General features: G+C 34.5%; 1 protein-coding gene across 1 annotated transcript in view; it reads left to right on the top strand.

Moving 5' to 3' along the window:
• Nucleotides 1-659: 659 nt before the first annotated feature.
• The window catches only part of LOC134842629 (uncharacterized), a 48,721-nt gene continuing 21,638 nt past the window's right edge, over nt 660-27,742 (top strand). Inside the window, exons 1-3 of the mRNA XM_063859056.1 lie at nt 660-876; nt 3,069-3,231; nt 24,370-24,545. Of these exons, the coding sequence (XP_063715126.1) occupies nt 825-876; nt 3,069-3,231; nt 24,370-24,545 (391 nt within the window). The 5' untranslated portion in view covers nt 660-824. The remainder of the gene's footprint in view (nt 877-3,068; nt 3,232-24,369; nt 24,546-27,742) is intronic.

Raw genomic sequence — 27,742 nt, forward strand, 5'->3', positions numbered from 1 at the left:
CTATTTTTTCGAAAGCCTTAAAGCAAAACTGCAGTTTCAAGCTTTTGTTTGCTTCAAAATTTTCTGACATTCTCCTTCCGATCAACTCTCTAAAAGTGGTCAGGATGAACTATGGCGAGTGTCATTTCTCCACAGCTTTATGCATACGCCGAAGAATGATCATTAAGCTCAAGGGTGACATCAAAAAAACTCCGTTATTCGGTTTCTAATAAAAAATTTTAAAAGTTTGTTCTGTCGAGTTTGTTCTGTTTTAAAATTTAAGGATTTTGGACCAAATTATTTCGGTAAAAATTGACTTGAGGCTGACCTCTGGTTTTTTTATTTTTTAAAAAACTCTTATTATGTTTTTTATTCCTTTTCTAATTGATGCCGAGTAATTAACTCTCCTAATTATCCCAAGGATTATCCTAACAGTACCGATAGCGGAAAAAAACATGTTATTTTCTTCAATTAAATACTCTCTACGCCCACAAAAAGCCATTGTATATCCTCTACCTATTGATTCCTTAACATTCTCGTGAGCAGAATCCGGATTAAACTATCAAACCGTATTCTGTGGCCTCAGTTTTTACTTGTTTTCTAGACTGTTCTAATAAATCTGGACTATGATTATTTACTTTTGTTAAATGAACTTTACTTACTAGAGGTATGCTGATTATGTTTGTCATCAAAATTGCCAGCTATAATTGGGTAAATCAGTTTGCACAAACTCCAAATCAAGTTGACATTTTATCACGTGATCAGGAAATTTGCACAACTTTTTGAAGTTTAAAAAGTTGAAACTTGTATTAGGAAAACATTTAAATTTTTTCTCAAAAACAAAAATGGACCCTAAACACTTCATCTTCCAAACTTATGCCTTTTTGATAATATCAGGTTAGTTGAAAACTATCGTTTTTGCAGCCCTTTCTCGGCCTGTAGTAACTTTTTCAGGTCTAGGAAACCGCAGAAAATCTAGCGCAGACAGTCAAGACTGCCAGGTTGACCCCATATCAGGAGCGGATCTAGAATTTTCTCGGGGGGGGGGGGCGGATTTGCAAAAATTTTTCGAAATTTCTGTCTATTTTTTTGTGGCCAAAGCTTCTGCGCCCTAGGCAAAAATTTGAAAAATTTAGCCACTTTTTGAAAAATTTTGACAAAAGGCGCCTTTAGAAAATTTTTAGGTTCCGTCAACCAATAAAGGTTACAATAGTACAAAGCGGTCCCTTTGGGTCGGTAGGAGGTTGAATCCCTGAGCGGAGAGGGGGCGTCCATCCCCTCCCCTAAGTCCGCCCCTGCTCTATAGACCGAAAATGCTAATCATACAATTCCATAAACCAAGTCTATGAAAAAAAAAACTAATCATACAAATTTCATACATTTTGCTAAAATGGTGCAATCGAAGTTTCAAAGGTTTTTTTTTTGTTTTGGCAAAAAATGCGGTGTATCGTGCTAGATAAAAAGAAAAAATTTTTTGTCAGAAAAATGCTAATCATACAATTTCCATATACGGAAATAGCATGACTAGCTTTTTTTTATTGCGACAACAAAATGTTTTCTAGTAATTTTGAAATTGCCTCAAAATGTTTTTGGTGTCTTTCCAACCGCAAATCGAGTTTTTTACTGAATTAAACAACTTCCAAAAAAAGGTTGCTTGCCAATATTAATTTTTTGTGTGCATAACGTAGTCCTGGATGCCCTAATGTTGGTTTTTTTTCCTTTTTGCGTAATAAATTTTTTCAAAAACGCTAAGAAATTTTTTTTGCATGGCATGTTTATGTTTTCCTTGATCAGAGTTTAAAAATTAAAAATGCAAAAAAAATTTGCCAAAATTTGTAAGTTTGTTACTTTCCTTCTATCAATTGTGTAGGACAGTTCTAAGATTTTTCGCTTTCTATGCACTGTAAATGCAAGACCGTCCAATCTTTGGTGACGCCAGCTGTGAGTTATCTAAGATTTTTGTCACTTGCGTTCCGTTACGAACACAACCACCAGCAGATTTAGGGGAGGGGACGGGGCCCCCCTTTTTTTACTATTCTGAGTAATCTATTCTTTCTGACGGACCTTAGGTTTTTTTCTTAGGGCGCATTTGGCACCAATGTATACTAATTTTGAAGGGGGGAGCTCGCGCAGTTTTTGGTCGAAATTTTACAAAAAGTGCCTAAAACAATTTTTTTTGCCTGTTTTTTCAAAACTTTGCCTGCGGCGCAGAAAAATTGGTCAAAATGGGGTCTTTATAGTGATTTAGCAAAGCTCAGAAAATCAATTTAGTTACCTAAAAAAAGTCGACAAAATTTTCGAAATTTTTTGAAAATACCCCCTCCCCCCTCGAGAGAATCCTAGATCCGCAACCAAAATTTTCAGGAATTGAAGTTAGAAAAAAAACTAACTTTTTGTTTTATAGAATAATACTATCATACTATTTTCATATGTGGAAAAATGCTTATCATAGAGATATCATACAACTTTCTGTATGTGTGGAGTTGTATGGTTAGATGTTTTGGTCAACCGGGGTGTCTAAGGATGGTTCATTTGATGTCATTTTCCACATTTTAGACCTTCGTTTTTGTGAGCAAGCCCCTTTTTTGCCGTTTTCACGTCTTAAACTTCCACCTGCTACCACACCAGCAAGCTGAAATTGGTGGGGCTGTCGCACAATGAAATTTGAAGTCAAGTGAAAACTCTTCTCCTCCCTTGTAGATCAAACTTTGCGTCGCAAGATATACAATTTGATAGCCTTTGATATAAGTAAATATAAGGGGAAATAAACATTTGACCTAAACCACCAGGGCAAGGCGATAGCTTGTCAAAAGCGACACCTGGTAATATTTGTAAGAAGCGGCAGTTCTTAAAACGCATTGGCATGTAGTGACCGCTTTCTCCGCTCGACCGAGCTGTCGCCTCACGAACAACCGGGTTATGTTGATCTGGCCCAATTTTTGGTTTTCGCCAAGTGCGAGTGAATGGCAGTTTCATTGATTTTAACTTGTTGTTTTTTCATTCGAAAGGAGAACAACTTTGAATTTGCTGGTCTGTTCAAGGTTTCAAAGAACTTAGAGACGCTTGATGAACTGATTTTGCACTTTCAGCGTACCTCTTCGGGAATTCATGTTGCAGCCGTATTGCCCAGATTGATGTGGGGAAGCCAGATGCCAAATTTTCTATTAATGCTCCCTCTTCTGACTGGGAATCACTCATTTTCAGAATAGCCAATGGAGTGGGAACATTTGGAAAGGAATGCCGCAAGCACAGGTAATTTTGATAGTCACAATAAACTCGACCTTCACCGCAAAACGTGTCACATTTTTGTACTAATTTAAAAGAACCGTTTTTGACCAACGAAGCCTGAAATTTCTCTAGAAGCGTTTTTCATGCGTCGAAAAAACAACAATTTTTCCCCAAATTTCTCTACTAATGACTCAGCAAAAAAATGGCAAGGTTTTTTCAATTAGTTGCGGCGCAATCTCTCTTTTTTTGCAAATTCAGTTTTTTATTGTCTGTAAATTTTGAAAAACCAATTTGGTAGCCCGATAGAGGTGATTTGATTTTAGTTTGCTTTCATTTTACGTAATCTTCTGTAGTGATTAGATAATTTATACCTGAGCTTCAACCTTTGGTCGACTTGCTCACTGCTTGACATTTTAGTTCAATTATTTAATTTTTTGTTTAAGTTGTTTTCAACTGTACTGTATACATATTTAGTAGCAGTATTAGAATTTTTTTAAATGGCCCAGTCAAATTCAATGAAACTACAAGGAATTCAATTTCTACCCTCTGGTCGAATCACACAGTCAAATTTCGACAACCTGGAATGAAGGAAGCGGACAGTTTTAATTGAAGACAATTGCGAAAAAAAATTAGATTTTAAAATTTTAACCAGACCAGAGTAACGGAGAATCAAATCCGATTCTCAAACAAGCAGCACATGAGGAGGCAGTGTCGGCTAGAAATAACAGAAACAAAAATAAGAAACGCAATACAAACGTAGTGAGTAAAAACGCATCAACGATTAGAAGAAGATAATCAATGGGACAAGGAAAGCTGATAACAATACGCTTTATTTTATACCTCGCTCTGGCGAACCAAAGTAAACACGTTTTTAGCCAAAAAAAAACTAAAGAATTAAAACGTAACCTTATCTTTCATTGGGATCTTCTGAGCTGGATTTTTGATAAATCTCTGATTGCAAACCTTGACTGATACAAAAAAGGCCTGGAATGCATCGAACAAATTTGGAGAGCTCTTACAGATTTAGCCAGTAAATGCAATATCAAGAAATTAGACGAAGCTGAGCGAATAGATTACAGAGGCAGCGAGACCAGAGAAAAAACCCTATTTATGATAAAACCCAAAGGAAGTCCAGCTTTCAATGGCGAAAAACTTTGTTATAAAAATCAAAAACAAACTCGCATTTCTAAATCATCATATTCCTGGCTTGATTTTAAATCATTCAAGGTAAAAAGTCATGTGAAAAATAACCATATCTCAACATAGAGGGGAGTAACCTATGTTTTAGAAAACGCGTTTAGGAAGGGTAACTTGAACATAAGACCAGTGAAAGAAATAATTGTGATAAATTGTAAATATAAAGAAAATTTTCGAAACTTTGAGAATCAACAAAAAAATGTATAACTTTCATACAGTAAAACCCGGTACACATAAAAAAAAACATATTGGAACCTGATCCAAACTGTATATTATTATTGGTTCTAAATTAGATAATTTATCCCTATAAAATATTGCAGACTAACCAATCATACTCCATCTAACTAACAACCCACTTATTTGTAAGTGCTGAAACTACTTGTAGTTTCAGCACCAGAGCATTCTGAATTTAACTTACAGCTTAGTTGCCTTTTCCAAGAGACCAACTCGTAACAAACCAGTATACTCTAGATCTATTGAGACTAAGAGATATAAGATAAGATTAAGATCGGTATTAGACTAAGAAGTTGCAAGAATCTATCCGGCCGAAAATAAGATAGCGTGACGAGCAGACGGTGTACCTTATCTGAAAATACTCTATGAGTTAGACCATGAGTCCCAAATCATCTGGTGCGACCATAAGTCTCGAATAAGACCTTAAGCAATCGAATACTTTAGAACTAACAAAAAATAGATTAGACTTAGACAAAAACATTCACAAAAATGTTAAACGACAATAGTTTAATTGAAATGTCTCTACGACTCAATAGATCAGAGCCATCATTCCGAACAATACTAGAACTCCCTGGTATTGGAAGAAGACCTCGGACAAGAGACGATATACGACTACAACGGAATTTACTCACAAGTTTCATGATCGTACGGCAAAAGCCAACACAAACTTTTATATTTAGAGTTTTATTAGCAATGAATTTAGATTTTCATTTGCAGACATAGTATAGTTGAAGAAAATTCTTCAACAATAATTACAGGCGCTAAACCTATTATTGTACAAAAACGATTGATAAAAAGATCTCTAATCGTTTCTTTGAAACTGCAGTAAACTAAATTGAAAAGATATCTGAAAAGAATGTTTCTTGAAAATAGAAAATAAAAATTAGTTAGTAAATACAAAAATTGTTAGTAATATACAAATCATTTCTTCATCTCAGCTTCATCACCTAAACCTATATCAATCATCACCTATATCATATAGGCTTCATCACCTATATCAAGCAAATCATAAACCACTAACATCATAAAAAACTAAAAATTAAACTTTAAATTACTTTAAAAAGGCCTATTCTAATTTTTACTTTTACCTAAATCAAAGCTTTTAAACTAAATAGATCATCAAGGTTTCCCTTGGATCTCCATTTCATTTTAAAACCAATTAAACTTTATATCATTAATTTATATCTTGATCATCAAGGCTTATCCTTGGATCAAATAGAACAATTTTGTTCTCCCCCACACATTAACATAGTGTTTAACAACCTAAACTATCGATTCACTATCCAACCCTTTCTACGACCCAGGATTAGGAGAAATTTTTCAATATCACTAACCATTCTAAAAAGATAAACAGTGAAGAACTTCGGTTATTCATCCTTCACTTGATCCCCCCTCTTACCTCACCCAAGATTTTTCTTAAACTTAGTAAGTTTAAAATAGTATCTAACGAACTAATTGTGTTCTAATTATACCTGAACCTTGTGGATCGATTTACTATTCTCCAACCCTTGAACACAATCATTGCCCCTAAGTAAGATTAAGTAAGTTAACGCCTTAGCTTAAACTAGCCACGAGAAAGTAACAATCATTCTTCGAAATCAATATTTGCTTTTCTCTCCAACCCTAAACAACAAGACCCAGCCTAAGCTAACCCGAAAAAATTGTAAGGACTAATAGTTTAAGCACTTCAAACAGACGACGTAGATATAGAATTTTGAAAAGTATTCACAAAATATATAAAAAATATACAACACCAAAATTCACAAAGAGCAAATTCAATGTTTACTGATAAAGTATTTTGAATAATTTATAGCTATTTATCTATATTAGAAAAACGAGAATCTCAAGGATTTTCACCAAATCAGACATCAAAACATACAACTGTAAGACATGATATCACAATATTTTCTGAATATTTCAACTTAATCCGTGAAAACTTAAGCAGCAACGACGTTTCACAAAACGAAAAACACGATTTACAAAAAATCTTAGCATGGTTCATCATAGATTATTTCACACATAATCTTGATTTATTCTCACAAGCAAGAAAAATTTTCATCCCCAAAATTCAACAGATGATACAGCATTAGCAGAAGATTCAGATTATGTTTGAGACTCTGAATGGTCTCATCCATTATTCATTAACATACCAACAGATATTTCAAGTCAAGCCATTAGCACAATAACTATACACAAAGATTATATTAAGATATACCCACTCACAACTGATGCAACACCTTGAAACTATAATTCATTCCTACCCGATAGAACACGGAATAATACCCTAAATTCAACTGTCATACGACCAGAAAATCCAAAGCGAACTAGGAATCTCACACAACAAGATATTCAAGCATCATCACATCTCACAAATGAAGAAGTAGTCACCACAGTAGTAACAACAGCACAACAAAGTATTTCACCAATACATCCAAACCTTACAACTCCAAGACCAAAAAACCCATTTTTACTACAAGTAACACTACAATCTACGGTTAAGCCCACCATTGAACCAAGATACCCACACGTGAGCTATCAACCCTTTAGACCAATGATGAAACCGATACAAAAACAAAGAACATTCACTAGAAACAACTTTGCGGAACACAATTATAACTATGTAAATAGACCACAAACGTCTAAACCTCCTCGTACAAACCCGCATAATCGTTCATTTCCACAACAACAAAATTCCCAACAACAAACATCAAATTTCGTAAATTTTAATGATAACCAACGAAATCCAACAGATCCAAGTGAAAACTATCCATTTTTTAAACAAAATAAAAATCATAAAAAACTATACCAATACAAACAAAAAACACCTTACTATAAACCTAATTATCAGATGATGACAATTTTCATGACCAAAACCATCAACAAAATTCTCAAGCCCAAAGAATCCAGTCTTATCACGTAAATCAACCAGATATTTTTGAACCATATACACGAGAACAACATATGCGACAACCTAGACCAAATTACGAACCTCAAAATAATAGTTTTTATGCACAAAATCCAGCAAATACTGACTATTATCAACCAACACAAATGCAAAACGAAATACCACTACCATATTATTTACAACAACATGAAATAACAAAAAATCAACCTACAATTTTTTCACAAATGCCAAATGCCGCAGAATCACTACAGATGACTATGAATCCATACCTCGTGGGTGGATCATCAATAACATCAAATAAACCATTGATGGTATTCACTGGCACAGATCCTGAATATTTTGTAGAAGACTATTTAAATGCAGTCACAGCAAATTTAATTTTAAATATAGGACCTGAACCCATAAATACGCCACTTCACCAGAATTGGATACATAGACGCACAGCGTTAATACAAACCACACTTGACGGCGCAGCTCAAAAATGGTTTTCAGTTCTACCTATAGAAATAAAATCAGATTGGAAACGATTTACACAAGAATTTTCAAAAATGTTTGATTCAGAAAGAAACAAACAACATCAAAGAGTTTTATGTAATGAAATTCGTATACTACCAAATGAAACGATCAAACAATTAGCAGTAAGGATCGAAACACTAATCCGAAAAGCATACTCACTTAATACTCATAATTATAAAAGCACAAAAATGACAGAAATATTAATGATGACCTTAATACCTCAATTACGAAAAATAGCAATTAAAAAGAGAGCATCACATCCTTCCTCAACCCGAGAACCAGATCTAGATTTCAGAAAACTAGTAGATAAACTAGAACAAGCAGAAATCACTATGAAACTAGAAGAGACAGAAAAACTCAAATTACAGTACGTTAATAATATTCAGACAACAACAACACAAATAAATAATATACATAAATCAGACACAGATTTATCCGAAAAAATCACTGAAATTTTGATTATATATGAGAAAAAAAAACAAATTTTAAAGGTAAACCATCATATAAGAAATGGTGTAACTATTGCCGAATATACGGACACAGTATTGCTGAATGCAGACAGAAACAGCAAGACAATCAAAATAAACCACAAAAGTACAAAGAACCAAATAAATCATTCTATCAATACATGAAGAAAGATCAAAGTTTACCAAACAAAAATATTCATAGCAACAACAGCTCTGGAAAACCACTACTAATTAACTCAAATCATTCAAGAACAATCATTCTAGAATATCAGACACATGATTTTTAAGTACCATGCCTACTTTTAAGTATGATGTTAATAGCATTCAACACTTCCCACACCTTAAATACAAAAGGACATTCCGGATCATAAAAAATATATTCATATTTTATACAAAATTTTTATTTCCCTAATGCACCAATTTAGATAAAAGTATTATGCAATGATTGTATAATATGCCAATTAAATAAACCCTATCCAAATCAAAAACAAATCGCAGAAAAACAGAATTTTAAAGGACAAAATCTTTATTTTAATCACAGAATATCATTTGATACAAAAGGACCAATTTCACCATCTTCAGAAGAAAACTCATACGTAATGGTAATTGTTGATGCATTTACCCACTATGTAGCACTTAACCCAGTACCCCATTGTAATGCTTATTATGCATATACAACACTCTACGAACACTGGATATCTAAATTTGAATTACCCGAAATTTTAGTCACAGACAATGGCACTGATTTTATTAAAATGAAATCATCACATCATGCCACTTAAATAACATTAAACATAAACCAAGTACATCTCATGCACCTTGGACAATTGGATTAGTCGAAGGTATGAACCGTTCTTTACAAGAATATCTCAGATGTATAATTAATGGAAATGTTGGTCAGCAGATGTGAAATTATTCCCACTTTCATACAATTCACAAATTACGACAACATTAGGAATGTCACCATACGAAATGGTATTCAACAAAAAACCACGTAAGCCAATAATGTTTACAGCAAACGCCCATAAAAATGCACAAGGTTATTGTCAACTAAACAAAGATTCAATTTGTTATAATTTACCACTTCATACCCACGATGAAGATCAATTTCATCATCCACAAATTTTAAATTTAGCCTCCGGTACCCAAACCGAATGGATTTTAGATAGAGATAAAAAACACAAAGAAATTTTTCAAAAAAGAACAAAAAAATTGCTACAAAGAGAAAATGTAAATACCCAAATAAATTCACGCTTTACACCAGCAACAAACTTAAAAATAGGAACATTTGTTTTATTTCCCAATTTTACAACACAAAAATGAATTTCTAAAAAGTTACAATCACTCCAAAAAGAACCATACCAAATAATTGAAAAACCCACTGATGTCACATACAAATTGATAGACACAAATAAGAAATAAATTGTTCAACACCGAAATAATTTATTACCGTATTACCCAAAAGAATATGCACTCCGTGCATTAACACAATTATATTCTTTCACAGGTTTGAAAATTGCTCGAAACAATTCAGAAACTGAATTAAATCACCACACCGATGATCAAACAAGCTCAAAAATAGAACAACAAAAAGAAAATGTTAACCAATGATCTCTTAAACAAAAACACAAATATCTCAAACAGAAAGAAAAAATAGAAAAATGACAGAAAAATTTTTACCACAAGATCAAAAAGAAAAATCTGAAATTAGAGAATCATCACGCCTCAGAAGTCAACCAAGAAAAAACTATAAAACATTCATTCCTCAATCTAAAATACTCAAGAAAATTGAATTTAAAAAACAACTTTCATTTCCCTTTCCATCATCTTCTTTTAATTGATTTGAACAATCCATTTTTTCAAATTAACTTGCTGAAAAACAATCGAACAGATCTAGTTCAAAATCAACCAAAGAAATCATTCCGAATACGACACCTTATTTATAGCCATACGACTTTATTAGCGGACACATATTCGCCTCGAAGCTAATCTATAACTATAACTTCAAGACCTCCAGGTCAAAAATAAGCAAACCGCTATAAATTGACATTTAAAACAAATATAATCTCATTATTACAACCCTCCCCTATCAAGCAGTACAAAGATCAACAATATTTTCCCAACTTAGCACTCATAAAAAGCCCAAGCAAAATTATTAAATTAGCCTAAAGAACAAAAAGCACATGATCATTTAGCCAAAAGTACGAATATTTCTTGACTAACCCCAATTATTCCATAAATAAAAACAAAACTACGAAGATCTCGCCGACATCTCAAAATAACCCCTCAACAGTTCTTGACGAAATCCAACCCACTTGTCAAAAATCAATAAATAATCCGACCACACTCAAATTTAGCACAAAAATCGAAAACAATTTGACAAACCAAATCACTTCGTAAATGCTTCTTTCAACAACGGTCACTAATTTCAAACAAACATTGTTCAAACTTTTAATCAAACTTTCAAATCTTCTAAAAAATTTTACAATATTTTAAACTAATATCATAGAAAACATATTCATACTTTTCATAATATTTTGCAATCTTTTTTTTAATTTTCTACTCAATCTTTGAAGTATATATATCCCTCTCCACTATCCTTGATAACCTCCTCAGATACCATAATTTCAAAACTATTTAATTGTTTCGTAATCTATTTAGTAGAACAGATGTTTTTCTACTCTTTGTAATATTTTTCAAATTTTTAACATCACTTATTATGAAAATATGTAAATTTATAAAAAAGGGCAATCATCACATTCGCATTAGCCACTATTCTATTGTTTCTTTTCATTGAAGAATATTGGACCAAACGTAAATTTTCATCTCAAAAAATTTCACTCAACGAAATTTTCCCAAATTGCTAATCAACAACCTCCTCACCAGTCCCCACCAACAACGTCCCAAGAAAATCCATCAACACCCACAAGTACCCAGAATCCCCATTCATCTACACGCATTTTTTTTCAAGAAAATCCATATACCTTCGAAAAAAGACACGCACGATTATCTGAACCATTAGAACCAGTTGTCCGCCAAGCACCTTTAAGTGAACCACAATACGAACGAACATATAATCTATACCCACACCTACGACAAGATCTTAACAGAGTAAGACACATAAGCCAAAACCAAAACACACTCGAATTAAGCAGACAAGTTATACATCCAAGACGAAATAGAAATTTTCAAATTCCCAGAGTTCAATTTAACATACCTCAATCACCAACATCAAGTCCCTTAGGCCTTTCAAGTAGCACACTGCCAAAAACACCTCCAACTGTTTCACAACAAAGCACTTCAAATATTCCATCAGATTACTTAGGTTCAACAACTACAGGTTCAGAACAAATTAGAGAAAAACCTTTTAATATTTCAACAACCACAGAACTCCCTCCATATTGGGTGACAAACAAATAGCCTCACGGTGAACCCAATTTAGTAAACCACCCAGTTGACGTTTCATTCGATACAACACTATCTACATTACCCGAAACACTTTTCCTTCCCTCAACACCTTCTTTAAGCCAAATATCACCATCAACATTTTCCCTCAATTTTCCTACCAACCTTGATTCACGATATCAAGAACAATCATCTCAAAAGATACCACTACGATTAGATTGGAATACCTTCGTAGCATCCCCCCCATTATTTGGTCAACATCAGGAAAGTAATAGATTACACAACTGGGCAGTAAATAAATTACAATATCGACACGATATTAACAAAGATACACAAGAACATAATATCCAAATATTACAACAAAGCAGTCTCACGCTAAAATTCGAACTTACAGTAAGATTGAATAACATTGTTCAACATCCATTTCCATCAAAACCTCCAAATATAACAGCTCAATCTTTACCTCCCCCATTTATAACAACAGAAATAATATATAAATACGATAGATATACAAAAAAAGACAATCGGATACATAACCTTTACCACCCATACTCAGGATTGTCATACACATGTATATTCTAAAGATATTCACTTTTCACTACCTCCTTTTTCTCATTTTTTCCGAATCAAATCTCAATCCCTCTTCTCGCACAGGACATCAAGATTTATTAGTAACACATTATGATTGTGAAGAAAACGAAGAAAAAACACTACACAAATATGCTATAAATCAAGTCACACAATGTGATTCCGAACCACAAGCTATAGAAACAACAAATATAGTAGCCACAATATACTGAAAAGCCCGAGCAACAACACTAACAGGATACAAACGTACAGCAAACTTTTTCGAAAAGAAAGTACATCGTTCACAAGTTTCAAGCGGAAATAAAATTTTCAAGTTTTTCCAGACTAAGCACATCAAGCAGAACTTGAAAAACACCAAGGTCAAATAAAACTAGATACAAAATTTCCCTTCCATGGAGCACACGGAAGATTAACATACGACCTACATGATAAACATTGGATACCACATATGGGAATCAATAACTCCTCAAATTGCAAAGCAGACACAAAAGTAAAGGATATCAAGAAATAATGTTTTTTGATTGGAAAATACAACTCGAAAAAGTACAACTTACACGCGATTTAAAAGACGACACAATTTTTTACCAAGGAATCCGACTCCCTTGCAAAAATGACCAAGGATATTGCGATCCTACAACACGAACACAAGCAACAATTGTATGGTTTCCCGAAGAAACCTGCACAGTTTTTCAAGTAGCAAAAATACACGCTAGAATGATTAAATTTCACCAAAAAAATTTTATTGAATCAATTCTATATGAAGAAGTAAACCGCGACCAAATAAAAAATAATAACAATAAATTTAGAAACATCTACAATATAGAAAATAAACTAACACGATTTCAAATATACCCAGAAACAGAACTTGCATGCAAATACAACAAGCCAATTTATTAAACACAGTATTCATAAATTCTTGTCGAATACGAAAATGGTTTCGACATGAATACAGGACATCTAATTGTAAACCCAATGGCCACATCTCACTCACTTACCGACAAAAATTCTTACATTTCAGTAAATTTTCAGAAAAACATAGGACAAATTGGTGAAAAATTAAAACCACAAATTACAGATAGTACACGATTACAAGAACTATCTTTTATGAACCGCACACATTTTGGAGCAATTCATTATGATATACATCAAGATATGAAACTAGACTACACAATAAGCAGAATTTTTCAAGAAATGTCACTTTCAGAATTAGAAACACTACAGCAATTATGTGAACTCGAAAGAACACAAATTCTCTAGTCACTAGCACTAGCAGTTCTAAAAATACCATATGCAGGATATTTATTATCCGGAAATAGATCAAATTTCATTGATTATGAAGGAAACATTTTATGGTATTACACTTGTACTAAAAAAGTATCACCTCTATACGTTTTGGAAGATAAACGATGTTACAAAAGAATCCCCATATTTTACAAAAATAAAGTATATTTTGTTAATACACTCTCAAGAAGAACATATTTTTGGGATACAGCATAACCATGTGGATCAGAAAAAAGCCACAACGTTGTACAATTAAATCCCGATGAAGTTAAATACTATCTACTTACACCATATCCAACATTAATGCCACCACTAAAAAAGTTTTCACCCGAAAGCATTAGAGCTATAGCCCGAAACTCGAATATCGATTTACAATCGATAGGTATCTATCTAAATCCGACATACAACACCACATACCTACACAACAATTTCAAGAACTACTTACGAAAATGGACACTATACAACGACAATCAATAGATCAAAACTTACGAAAACTTGCAGAAACACCAAGATTTTCAGACATTTACGCACAAGATTACAGCGTATATCTTAAAGATATAAAAGATTAATTTTAACTAAATGGCGAAAAATATCGACCACAAGATATATCACCAATTAATATTTTTAGTTTTGTTAATCTCAAAAACGAAATTTTAGCCTTTCTAGGATGGCCATACTACAACTTAGAAAGGTTGACTATATGATACGCAATGTTTAATTTTATTGGATTTGTTTTTTCTTTATTAAAAGGCATTTATAACACATGCGCAATCCACACACAAGTCAATAGACAAGCAAGCGTAGCACGCATACTTTTTGCAGGATTTTTTGGAATATTTTCCACATCTATAAATAAAATATTTCTAGATGCACAAATAAAAGAATACAAAACAAAATAATCAACTACACCAAACACCTATGACGAGTCACACAACAACCCAAATACAATACCAACAGCACCACAACTACCAAGTTTAAATCGTAACCATCCACTATCACTAGTACCACGAAATTTCAAAAACTTAGCTTTAGTAAACATCGCAAATTCAAGACCAAATCATAAACAAAGTCCAATTCAACACATTGTAACACAACATTCACAAAATGACGATACATATGAACAAATAATTGAACAACCTCATACCACAATTTTCAGTCTCAGAACAATCAATTTTTTAGCCCACGATGAGCCGACAAGTTGGATCCTTTCACCGTACCATTTCCCACCCAGCCAACCTCCAAAACCGAATTCCCATCATTCCACTTTTTGCTTTCCCGCCACCTGAATCACCCCACGTTAACACATCATCCGGCATGGATTCTGACACTAACTCAGACATCACCGTTTTTAATACAATATCCCAATTTAATAACTCAGACATAGAAACCCCAGACGAATTTGCAAACTCCGAACCCAGCCCACCAGCATTTTCCCAACCCCCTTTCGACCTATTCACTCCCAGTCCACAAATGATTCCCCCTCATCCATTTCTCATATTTCCCAAGTAACCCCGACAGACTCCCCCTTTACCAATGATCATTTCAACAACAATTCTCCAGAAAGCACACAAACTTCTCAAGAGCTAGATAACCTAAAAACACTTCAACAACAAATACAACATCCTAACACCCTAACTATTCACCAATTATCATCAAATATAACATCATCAAATCCACCAATACCTACACCCTCTTCCGATTATACCCCTTCTTTAGATCAATCCTCCACATCAACCCATTCATCATCCACAAATAACCGCGCATATAGAACATTTAAAAGAAAATTCCCCAACCATCCGTTCCCCTCCAAACCCGGAACAGCCCGCGATTATGTAAACCACCCTGACCACATTAATACCCCAGCCTTTCTCCAAACTTCCTTACCCCTCTTCCCCCAATATACCATTAGTCATTCCAACCCTCCCACTGAAGAACCTCACTATGTCGATGAGCACGTACTAAATCCTACACTTCACTGGACATCATTTTATTATTTCACAAATCCACTTTGGATACCACTAAATAACACACTTCACGATATAAAGAAAAGTAAACTAGACAATTTTCGACTCACCACAGCACTAACACCTAGAAAATTCACTCACGTAGGATATAAAAAACTACTAACAACTTTCACTGCACCCCGAGCAAATGATTTTTCTATCGAATATTATGATCACAACATCATCCGACCTAACCACGACCAATTTTTAGACGACGATAAATTCGCTAACCCTCAACTAACAGAAAACTTTTTCATCAAAACACCTTACATCTTTACACTAAGCTCACTAGATAAAAAACAAGACCACATTATTTCCGAAGCACTAATCGACATCCAAGCTTATGAATCATTTCACGATAAAATTCAAACGTTTTCAGTAACCTTTCACTTCCTCACTCCAAAAGAACGAGTTCTGCACTGTTCACACGACATCAAGTTGCAAACTAAACAAACACACACTTACACGTACTATAGATTTATTCAAAACCATTTTAATTTGCACACACCTTCACGACAAACCACCCACCATCGTTTTCAGTTTATTAATTCAAAGTACACTTCACCATTTTTCTTAAATTTCACATACTGTATTAAAGACACTAACTTTTAAGGCATCCTCAGAAATTATGACCCCATAACCAAAATGTATATTTTTTGTCCATTTACCTAGACCTTTAACGTAGAAAAATCCCGACCCTCTCATTGTCCAGCATGAATAAATCCAACCTATAGAAATCCCGATTTTAGAATTCATGCACAATACTAAGTACAATCACAAGCTTTTTAACCTCATTCAACACACTAGTCACCAGTTTTCTGTAGGCACCGAAGAAATAAACACCATAAAAGCTTTCAACTGCTTTAGTCACTGCTCGAAACTAAAAACATCATTCGCGTATTAGCAAAATTACTAACCACATCAGATTCATTTCACGACATCTTCCCTCATGGTTTCTTCTCCGATACATAGGTAACAATGAATTGTTAATTTATAACTAAAAAATTCAAAAAAAACTAACCATTTCTTAATCAAGGTTTCTTCATTAGTCTTAAGATCACCATCATCTAGAATCAAGAAAACAGAAAACAGAAATAAAAATAGCAAACTATTTTTAGATTATAAGCTTTTCAAATAACAAACCTTTTTCTAAATTTTAAACTTTTCTTACCTAACAGCAATAAATGACGCAGTAAATTTCTTCTCCACAGCAGTAAATTCATCTATAAATTCTTTTCCCCAATGTAGTTAATCTAAATACACTGAAAATAATTTAATAATTTCAATCCCCACAATGCAGTAAAATTAAAAATTTCAGCAGTAAATTTATACAAACGTTAGCAGTACTAACCTTTTCAAGAATCAACCGCACACAAATTCTATCCACACTATATAATAATCCCAACTAACCAACGCAGCTTACTAAACTCCATGAAACATAAACTAACAGCATGACTAAGAAAAGAAAACAAACAGTACCAAACTGGATTAAACCAGCTTAAAGAACCGATAATTTATTCTTTTGAAGACTATTGATAAGTCAAAAAAAGAAATCATAAAACACCAGAAAGTCGAAAGACAAACCCAAGCCAAACAATTTAATTTTGAGAACAGGCACATATAAAACAACAAAAGGAAAAACCAGAAACAAACACGACCCCATAACAGGACCCCATAAAAAACCAGCATGGAATCATACCCTCACTCCTGGCCTAACGCACCAGAAGAGGACGAAACCCTGAGCATGCTTAATAGCCGGCCTAATTTACCGTGCTAGAACACACGCTTTGTGACCACACTCCTTATTTTTGATAAGAGGTACTCAAGTGTGAGTAACTCTTTTAAAATAACTGAACTAAAAATAAAAGCTTTTGCGATTAAAACTAATAGAAAATCATAACTAAAAGAAAGACTAACTTAACATTTATTTATGTAAAATATATATTGCAGTATAATAGATCATACAAAATCACGAAGACGAGCATCAAACAGCTAAGACGACTTCATTACGCACAACCTACAGAATGGCTGAACACAACCGACATGCCGCTCACAACCACAACTCAAAGGATTTAGAGTACGACTTGACCTCGAAGAAAAGGACTTCATTGAAACAGACCAATGACCACCTCGTTGTTCAAGTATACGTACAGATCCGAGTTACAGGGCATTCCCTCCAAACTCGAGCTTAACGTCATTCCCAATCCAGATCGAAACATAGTTCTCCACAACCGATCAAGACCAGACAATCATAGCAAACCATCTTGAAATCAGCTTGATTTCGTTAGCTGTCATAGTCGTTGTCGAACGACAACTGACAACGTCATGTCCACGATTCTAGCTTCCTGGAGCTGTCTTCTCCAAGAACGGACAAGAAATGATGCTCGCCAAATACCAATGATCATCATCCATCCTTCATTACAGATAGAAGATAAAAGATTCAAAAACTCTGTAAAACCCGGATGGGTGTAACATGATCCAAACTGTATAGTATTATTGGTTAAAAATTAGATATTTTATCCCTAAAAAATATTGAAGACTAACCAATCATACTCCATCAAACTAACAACCAACTTATTTGTAAGAGCTGAAACTACTTGTAGTTTCAGCACCAGAGCATTTTGAATTTAACTTACAGCTTAGTTGCCTTTTCCAAGAGACCAACTCGTAACAAACCAGTATACTTTAGATCTATTGAGACTAAGAGATATAAGATAAGATTAAGATCGGTATTAGACTAAGAAGTTGCACGAATCTATCCGGCCGAAAATAAGATAGCGTGACGAGCAGACGGTGTACCTTATCTGAAATTTTTCTATCAGTTACACCATCATTCCCAACTCAATATTTCCCTTTCTGAAACACCACGTAGAGAAGATCGTTTTAAATAACGGAGAAATAAACTCATGAAGTGAGCAGGGACGAAGCGACGATGACGATTATTCAGATCTTAGCGTCAGAAAAATTTAGGACCAAAACTGGCTCGAAGTGAAGAAAATATTCTAAATTGGCTTGGATAGGAATATGGCGATGAAAAAGAAAATACCAGTCGACTCTATTTGCCTTGTAATTGTCCAAAAGTTGTCCACGAGCTCAAACTCAAGTTGTCCACGAGCAGAAACTCAGGATCCTACTAGTGAAAAAAACTGATCAAAGATTTATATTGCGGTTTCACACATGATGCAATAACCATCTTTGAGATGATATTAATAAGACCGCAATTGAACAAATGGATCTGCGAAAAAAAAAACTTTTTTTATCAATGAAACCCATGAAATTGATAATTTGTCAAAACTGGGTACAGAAGTTAACATAATAAATGCCCACAACCAATTAATTCTATCAGGCAACAACCTAATGGGAGTTACTAGTCATCGATGTTAACCTCTTTTACGGCAAACATTCAGGAAAAATTTCGAAATAACTTCACAGGCATCGAAAAGTATCAAAAAACGGAAAACTACGCAATTTCATTCTCCTTTTGAACCTACACAAGCCAGAGGCAAACGAGTCCCACTACAATTTTAAACATTGAACGGAAGGTCACAAATTTGTAAGAAAATGTTTCAAAAAGACTGTTTTGTAAGTCCAATAATCATTAAAAGAAAGAAAGAAAGAAAGAAAGAAAGAAAAAAAGAAAGAAAGAAAGAAAGAAAGAAAGAAAGAAAGACGTGCATTAAGTTGGTTTTTGATTCGAAATTTTTTAAAAACCATTATTTCAAAACAAAAACCAGTTGCACGTATGTCAGCTAAAATTGTGCGACGAAGCCAGTAAAAAACACAGTTTCAGCATGTTAGGTGATGAGGTGATGATACCGCGGGTATACCGCGAGCATATCGATCTAGACTGAAAGAAGTGCAAATCACACTTCTTTCAACAAATTGACATTCAACAAAAAGTGCAAATCACACCATTTTACTCTCAGTCATCACTTTCTTAAACATTCACTGCGTTTTACAAGGATTCAATCGAAAAATAAGAGTCGACCATGTGCTTGGTTTTAATCCATTCAGCTAGAAAAGGTGAAGAAACCTGATTGCCATTGATTATATTTAGCAAGTCTATCTTCTCGACAAGAAAAGCTCAGAATTGGGGACTTCGTGACGGCAGCGAGAGGGAATACCCAGACCTCCGACAAGTACGACCTCTGGTCTCACGGCAACAGCACGCCGACCCCCCCCCCCCCTCCCCCTCATTAGAGCCACAGTTTTCTACTTCGAGTCCAGGAAAGAAACTAACATCAGGATAATAGAAAAAAGTCAATAGTAAAAATGGGGTCCTTGAATACAAAGTCATATACTTATAATAATTAATAAGTGTAGTTCCTGCGAATCGCAGAGGAGCTATCAGTAGGCCTTAATAGTCCTGTCGAATATAGTCCATTTGTATTATCTCCCCACATTCCAGACAGTGTTATTTTTGCTGAGCGAAGCTGTTATTTGCGACTCAAGGCCGTTTTTTTTGCGTCTAGAACTTTTACGTGGTACCACTATTGCAGCCAAATTTGGTCAGGTTGTGGTAGACTTGAAGCTGGAGGTCAAGTGAGATCTTGTCCTCACACACTATCATTGCCATGGCATGGGATCGAATACACGATCTTACGATTTCAAAGCGAACGCCTTACCACTGTTCTAAGTGCCTCACTTCTCCGAACAAACAGATAATGAGAAAATAGTCTCTCGTAGCCTCTTGTACCGTAGTCAGCGTTTTTTCTTCTCCAATTTTGTCAGTCTCTTCCAACATTCCTTTTGATCTGGAAACATAGGATGACATTATTGAGAATTTTTTTGAAGGCGTAGCAGATAACAAGCGGTTGATTATCCGGGAACACAATCGGTCCAAGAACCTAGTCCAGGCAAGGTTTTTACAGGAATTGATCAGCAGTAAGCTTCAGAAGTAATAGTTCAAGACAGCCTACCGGTCATTTGCAGACGAAGCTTAAACTGGATACATTAATACTTAAATTGATACATTGGACACTATGTGAAAAACTCTGCAGAGGAAAACGAAGCCTAATCGAGAGCCTAACTAGGATCTCATCTTCCCTCCATCAATCAGACTTTTTATCCGTCCATTTTTTGTTCCAGTTGCCTATTCTGGTGAACTCTGTTCGCTGAAACGACCATTAATTGGTCTCCAGGCACAACTATTTCTCCAGGGATGGTGCCTACGGAAATAATTCTTCTACAGTCAAACGTTCCAAAACACAAAAAAGCGTTTTTATTACCCTATCAAAAAACAAAGATAGCGAAACAACAGCAGAATTTTTTCCACGAAAAAAAACAGAATTATTGAAAAATCTTCACGAATTTTATAAAAATTTTAAGTGAAACTGAGCTGCTGGTGCCTGACAACAATTTTTTCTTCACATTTTACAATGTTCGATTTATGGCGCACCACTCTAACCTTACTTAATTTTTTCATCAACTTTTCTTAAAAACAATTGTACCTACGCAGTAAGAAAATTTTGTATGTAGTTGTATGTTAACTTCCCGTACCTAACAGGGGCTGTTTTTCTAGAAGAAAATTTTATATAGAATATCTAGCCTAGTTTTCTCGTATTTTCTGTGCAGAATTGATTTTTTTTCTAGTTTAGAAATAAACAGTTTCTGGAAAGAAATAACCAGGAATCAGTTTACTGCTCAGCCGCAACGAGATAAACATGCTCCGAGTTTATATAATAACAGAGTAAACACAATAACAGTAGCAATACAATGCAAATTAACACTTGCTATAAAAAGTGTTAATTTGGTATAACTATCACTCTTCGTCAAGTGCTGTAGTATAGTGGTTAGCACAAACGCCTAGCAAAAGCCTAGATTTAGCTAATTTCTGATCAGAAATAAGATGAGAATTATAAATATTCAGAAAAATCCTTGCTCTATTTAAATATTTCAGAAAGGATTTCTGACCAGAAATTAGAACAGATATAAAGTATTTCATGCCAGAAATAAAGAAAATTTCTCGGTACGGGTTGTTGATCACTCAACCTGTATTTGCAAAATACTCTTTTGTGCATACCCTTAGTTCTATATATACATTCATATTGTACAAGCCCATTGTACATTCCCTTTTCGCTTATGGTGCAGTTTTGTGATATGTTTGTTCCAATTTTTGATGGAGAAATAAGTGGGTCAAGTATCTAGATATAGTACGTATTTAAAAAGTTTTCTAAATGGGTTAAGTTGTGAATGGTCTTAAGTTTTTTCACCTTCGTGATTTTCGGTTTTGATTAGATACCTATCCGTGTAAATCTGACTTTCGTCTTTTTGTCCAATTGATCATTGTTTGAGTAAGTTGACTAACTGTTTGAAACAATGTCGAGAAAGAAAAACAATTAAAAAACAGTTTGGTTGTAAATAAAACTTTTTCGCTGGTCTGCACAACTAGTCGCATTTTTGTCTTTAATGATCTGACTTTCAAAAAACGTGGCGGACTGACCTTTTTCTTTAGACAGTTTTCGAATATTTGCATAATATTTTTTGAGGGATGCTTTATATCTTCTCAACTCAACGTTTTTGATGCTGTATGCTCTAAACAAAATACATTTTTTGAGATCATTTTGGTTAGGTTGTGGGGCATTGAAATTAGCTATTTTACAAACATAGGACAATTATTTGAGACTAGTATCGAGCAAAAAAACGGCCCAATTAAAACTCCAAGTTAATTAGGGTCAAGCGGTTTAAGACGCTATCAGACGCAAACTGTACTGTTTTGTGCAGTTCATTGCATTGCCCTACAGAGCTCTACAGAAGTTTTTTAATTAAAAAAATCTTAGAAGCAAATTCAAAATTTAAGATTGGAACAAAAAACTGATAAGCATACAAGAAAGGGGTGCGTATACAAAACAGTCCCATACAGAACAGTCCAATACAAAATAACAGTCCAAATAATCATGTAATGAAGTGAAAAACAGTCCATTACAAAACAGTCCGGTGTAAGGACGCTGGTGGGCGCGCTACGCGCGCGTCGGGGCGATAACCGGCTCTAAAATTCGTATTAAGTCCTACTCTGTTGGCAAGCTTGCAACACGTTGGCGCGAATGCGGTGGTCACTATTTTTTTCTTTATGTTTGTTGAACAAAAGACAACTCTCAGCCTACCTGCTTGTTAAAACAAATATTACTTGGGACTGTTTTTCGGAGTTTTTTGTATCGGACTGTTTCACCGTTCATTTTCATACTTTTCTGGACTGTTTTGTATTGGACTGTTTTGTACGGGATGGCTTTGTTCAGACACGAAAAAAGGCCTTCGTAACACTCAAGGTTTTGTCAATATAAAAACAGCCTTAATTGAAAAATTTGGACTGCTTAAGATATACCAAGTTTAGTTAAACAAGGATGCCGGTTACTGTGCAAACAGCACAGAATGTTCCAACCATAGTCATAAAAACTACTTGTAAAAGTTTTTTCTGTCAAAATTAGTGTCGATTTTTCTGTGTGGTATGATAAAAAGAACAAATAAAAACTAGGCAAATTTGACAGTCATAGTCATGTAAACTAGTAGGAAAATAGTTTTTGAAGAAACATGACTAGAAAAACGGAAAAAACATTGTTAAAAAAAAGAATTTTCTTGAATTCTGGAAACTTTTTGTTCAAGTGTTTGCAGAAATTTTTTGAAATTATTATTCCCAAAACATTGCTGAAAAAACCAAAACAAAAAATGTATTTTCACGGCTCAAATTATGATTCAGTAAGCTATTGTAAGCCTGCACGCTATCCTTACTAGCTCAAAATTAGACCAAGAACTAAATTTTTCACCGGTTTTTCTCGACACTCAAAATTTCTTTATGTTTTTCGAGCTGAAAGAGCTATGATATATAATTTACCCAATCCGATGATTAATTGTTGTACTTGGTTTTGCGTGGAAAAAAATAAAACATTTCCGAATAGAAACTTTTTTCTACTTTTTTCAAATGATCAGAAAAAAAATAAGCAATAAGAACAAATAAACAATTGACCAAGTGACGTTTCAAATAATTTTTTGAATGCGGGACTATTCGACAAGCTTGGATAAATTGAGCTAGCGCTTTATTCATCTTAGATCAACTCTTAGAAATGCGCGTGAACTGATAGTTTTCAACTCTTCAAAGTTTTATCAAAAGTTTTTGCAGGTGAATTTTTTTTAAGTTAACTCCAAGATTTGGTTTTTGAATTGGGGGGTCTAAATATATTTCGTTTAAAACTATAATTTTTATCGCTAAAACCGGTCTTCATAAAAAAACGCCTCAGGTTTATATTTTTTGTTGCTTCCTTTGAAAGGTAAAATCCATACTAAGGGACGCTAGGTATAGCTGGTCGCTGCCCAAATAGCACAGAAATTTCCGACCACATTCATATAACAACTTTTTAAACAACATATTGATTTTTCCATGAATTGTGATGATAGAAATAAAGAAAACGTAGAGCGATACTATATATAAAATAATCGAGGATAAGAAAGTTACAAAACAAGGCAAGTCGTTACAAAAGAAGCGCATAATGAAGCTTCAAAGCAATTTTCAAAAAAAAACAATATTTTTCAAGTTATATTTTTCACAGCAAACTATATTTTTCTACTATTATAGCCACTGGTACTGCCTGGACTCCTACAGGACTCTGAGACCAGACGAGGGTGGATCAAACAAATCCGCCTTGATATCTTCGGGAACTGGTCTGGATCGGGAGGCTTGTGTTGCCTGGTTTCGTATCCTCATTCGACAGAACTGGATCAAAATCAATATGATCAACTTTTGGAACTACAGTAAGTTGCTCTTATTTGTTTAGCCCTGAATTAAATTTTCAACCCTTTTTCAAATTTTTATTATATCAAGTTGATATCTTTTATCTCAACTTAGTTGTATAAAACGTGATACATCGCAATACAAATTTGCAAAGCTTTTGATGCTGTAAACCACAATCTTTTGTTTAAAAAAAAACATTACTCTTAAGCGCTACGACTACCAGTGTATCAAATAATACAATCTTGTTTGTCAAGTAGAACTCAAAATAATTTAAATACTCAGATAAACCCAGTTGCTTAAACTTAGTGTACCCCAAAGATCTATGTTAGGTCCTCTTTTATTCATGGTCTTCAATTATTATAATGTTTGTAATAAAGACCAGTCAAAATTAGTTTGTACGCTGATGATACTGCAGTACAGACTATAGTACAGAAAAAGACAATACAAAAAAATCATCAAAAAACTCTGAATGATGTCACTATTGGAACCTGATCTAAACTATATTTTATGATTGGATAAATTAGATATTTTACCACTGTAAAGTATTTAATATTAACCAATCATGATCCATCTAACTAACAACCCACTTATTTGTAAGTGCTGAAATTACTTGTAATTTCAGCACCAGAGAGATTTGAATTTAACTTAGAAATTAGTTGACTCTCCAAGAAGACTTCAGCAGCCGCAATAAACCAGTATACCCTAGATCTATTGAGCCTAGCAGAGACTAGTTAAACACCCTGAGACTAGATAGTATACGAGTAAGATTAGGATCGGTATTAGACTAAGAAGTTGCACGAATCTATCCGGCCGAAAATAAGATAGCGTGACGAGCAGACGGTGTACCCTATCCGAAATTACTCTATGAGTTAACCACTTCGGTCCTAACTCATCTGGTGCGACCATAAGTCTCGAACAAGACCTTAATAGCTTAGAATTAACCAAAAATAGATTAGAAATTAGACAAAACATTTTTTAAAAAAAATGTTATACGACGATAATTTAATCGAAATGTCTCTACGACTCAATAGATCAAAGCCAATATTCCGAACGATAAGAGAACTACCCGGAATTGCAAGAAGACCTCGAACCAGAGACGACATACGACAAAGTAGAAACTTACCAGATAGTTATATGATAGTACGGCAAAAGCCAACACAAACTTTTGTATTTAGAATACTACTAGCAATGAATTTAGATTTTCATTTGCAAACATAAAATTTTGAAGTCAATCTTCAAAATCATTTCAGGCGCTAAACAAAATTATTAATATACAATAACGATTGATAAAAAGATCTCAGATCGTTTTCCTAAATTCTGCAGTAATATACAAAACATGTTTGAAAAATATTTATTGAAAAATCAAAATAAAAATTAGTAGCATGACAATAAATTGTTAGTAATCATAAAATCATCAGTTGTCTCAGCTTCATCACCTAAAACAAAACAGCAATCATAAGCTCACTAATATCATTAAAACACTAAATCTTTTCTTAAACAAATTTAAACCATTTTAAACTTAAACTCATTCAATTTTCAAACCAGATCATCAAGGCTTATCCTTGGATCTAAATTCATTTTCTATTTAATTAAAATTTAAAACTTGATCATCAAGGCCTATCCTTGGATCAAAAAGAACAATTTTGTTCTCCCCCACCCACTTAGCTAGTGTCTAACGACCTCAAACGTCGATTCACTCTCCAACCCTTTCGAAAAACCCAAGACTAATAGAAATTTTTCAACAAAACTAACCATTTAAATTAGGATAAACAGTGAAAAACTTCGGTTATTCATTCTTCACTTGAACCCTCCTCTTATCAAGACCCAGGATAAATCTTAGGCTTAGTAAGTTTAAAATAGTATCTAACGAACTACTCGCGTTCTAATTATACCTGAACCTTGTGGATCGATTTACTATTCTCCAACCCTTGAACACAATCACTACCCTTAAGTAAGATTAAGTAAGTTAACACCTTAGCTTATACTAGCCACGAGAAAGTAAAAAATCATTCTTCGGAATCGATATACTTTTCTCTCCAACCCTGAACAAATAGACCCAGGTTAAGCTAGCCAAAAAATCGTAAGGACTAACAATTTAAGAAAATAGAAATCATCTAACAACCCTTTGCATCCGTCATCCTAAACCTTATGTCATTTAAAAATCTAGGAAACAAACAAACAATCGTTTTGCACAACTGTGAAATAGAAAACAAAAAATACGATCTTGTAATCACACCTCATACACAAACAGTTGGATACATAAGAACAAAACGACAAACACTAAAAAGAAAAATAATAACTAAACAAAGACAAATAACACGAAAAAGATTTTCCAAAAATAGAAACGCATTTTCAGAATCAGAAGCCAGCAATTTAGACGAACTCTATAAATTAATAGAATGCATCAGGAGATGAACAGCGAGGCTGCCTCGTCTGGTTCACCACTGAGAACAGCTGTGCCACCAAAGAGGGCAAAATAAGGACAAAAGGTTCAGACGAACCAAACCATGCAAGATCTGGTTGTGATGAAGGATGAACTGGAAAGGACGAAAAGGGAGCTGAACGAGATGACCAAAACCATGCTCATTACGGAGGAAGATCGGGATATGTGGAAAAGATTGTTCGAAGACTGCAACAAAAAGCAGGGTCAAGAAATTGAGCGCTTGAGGCAGGACTACAAGGAGCGATCGGAACGGATGGCGTTGACAACGGCCGTGGAGAAAGTGATACCTGCAAGGAGTATTCCTCGTGGGCAGTCCCCGATGGAGCTCTTGACGCCTCGAGAAATGAGTCAGACAACGGAGACACGGCTCCCGACAGCGACAGATCGAGTGACAATCCCGGACCCTAGTCACACCTTGGGTGACCCTGTCGTGGAACGAACGGCGAGGAAGCTGATAGAGACAGCTGGACGACTGGTCGCCAACACGAATGCGCCAGGTTCCGGGGTGACCGCACCCTATGGAACGATCGACGACACGGGCAGAGTACGACTCTCGCAGACCGTGATCAGACAGGGGATAAGTGACGTGACGCCACTCATGGGGAGCTTGAAGGCCCCAGAGAGAAGAACACAATCACTACCCTTAAGTAAGATTAAGTAAGTTAACACCTTAGCTTATACTAGCCACGAGAAAGTAAAAAATCATTCTTCGGAATCGATATACTTTTCTCTCCAACCCTGAACAAATAGACCCAGGTTAAGCTAACCAAAAAA

The sequence above is a fragment of the Symsagittifera roscoffensis genome, chromosome 3 (assembly GCF_963678635.1).
Source record: "Symsagittifera roscoffensis chromosome 3, txSymRosc1.1, whole genome shotgun sequence".
Taxonomy (NCBI): domain Eukaryota; kingdom Metazoa; phylum Xenacoelomorpha; order Acoela; family Convolutidae; genus Symsagittifera; species Symsagittifera roscoffensis.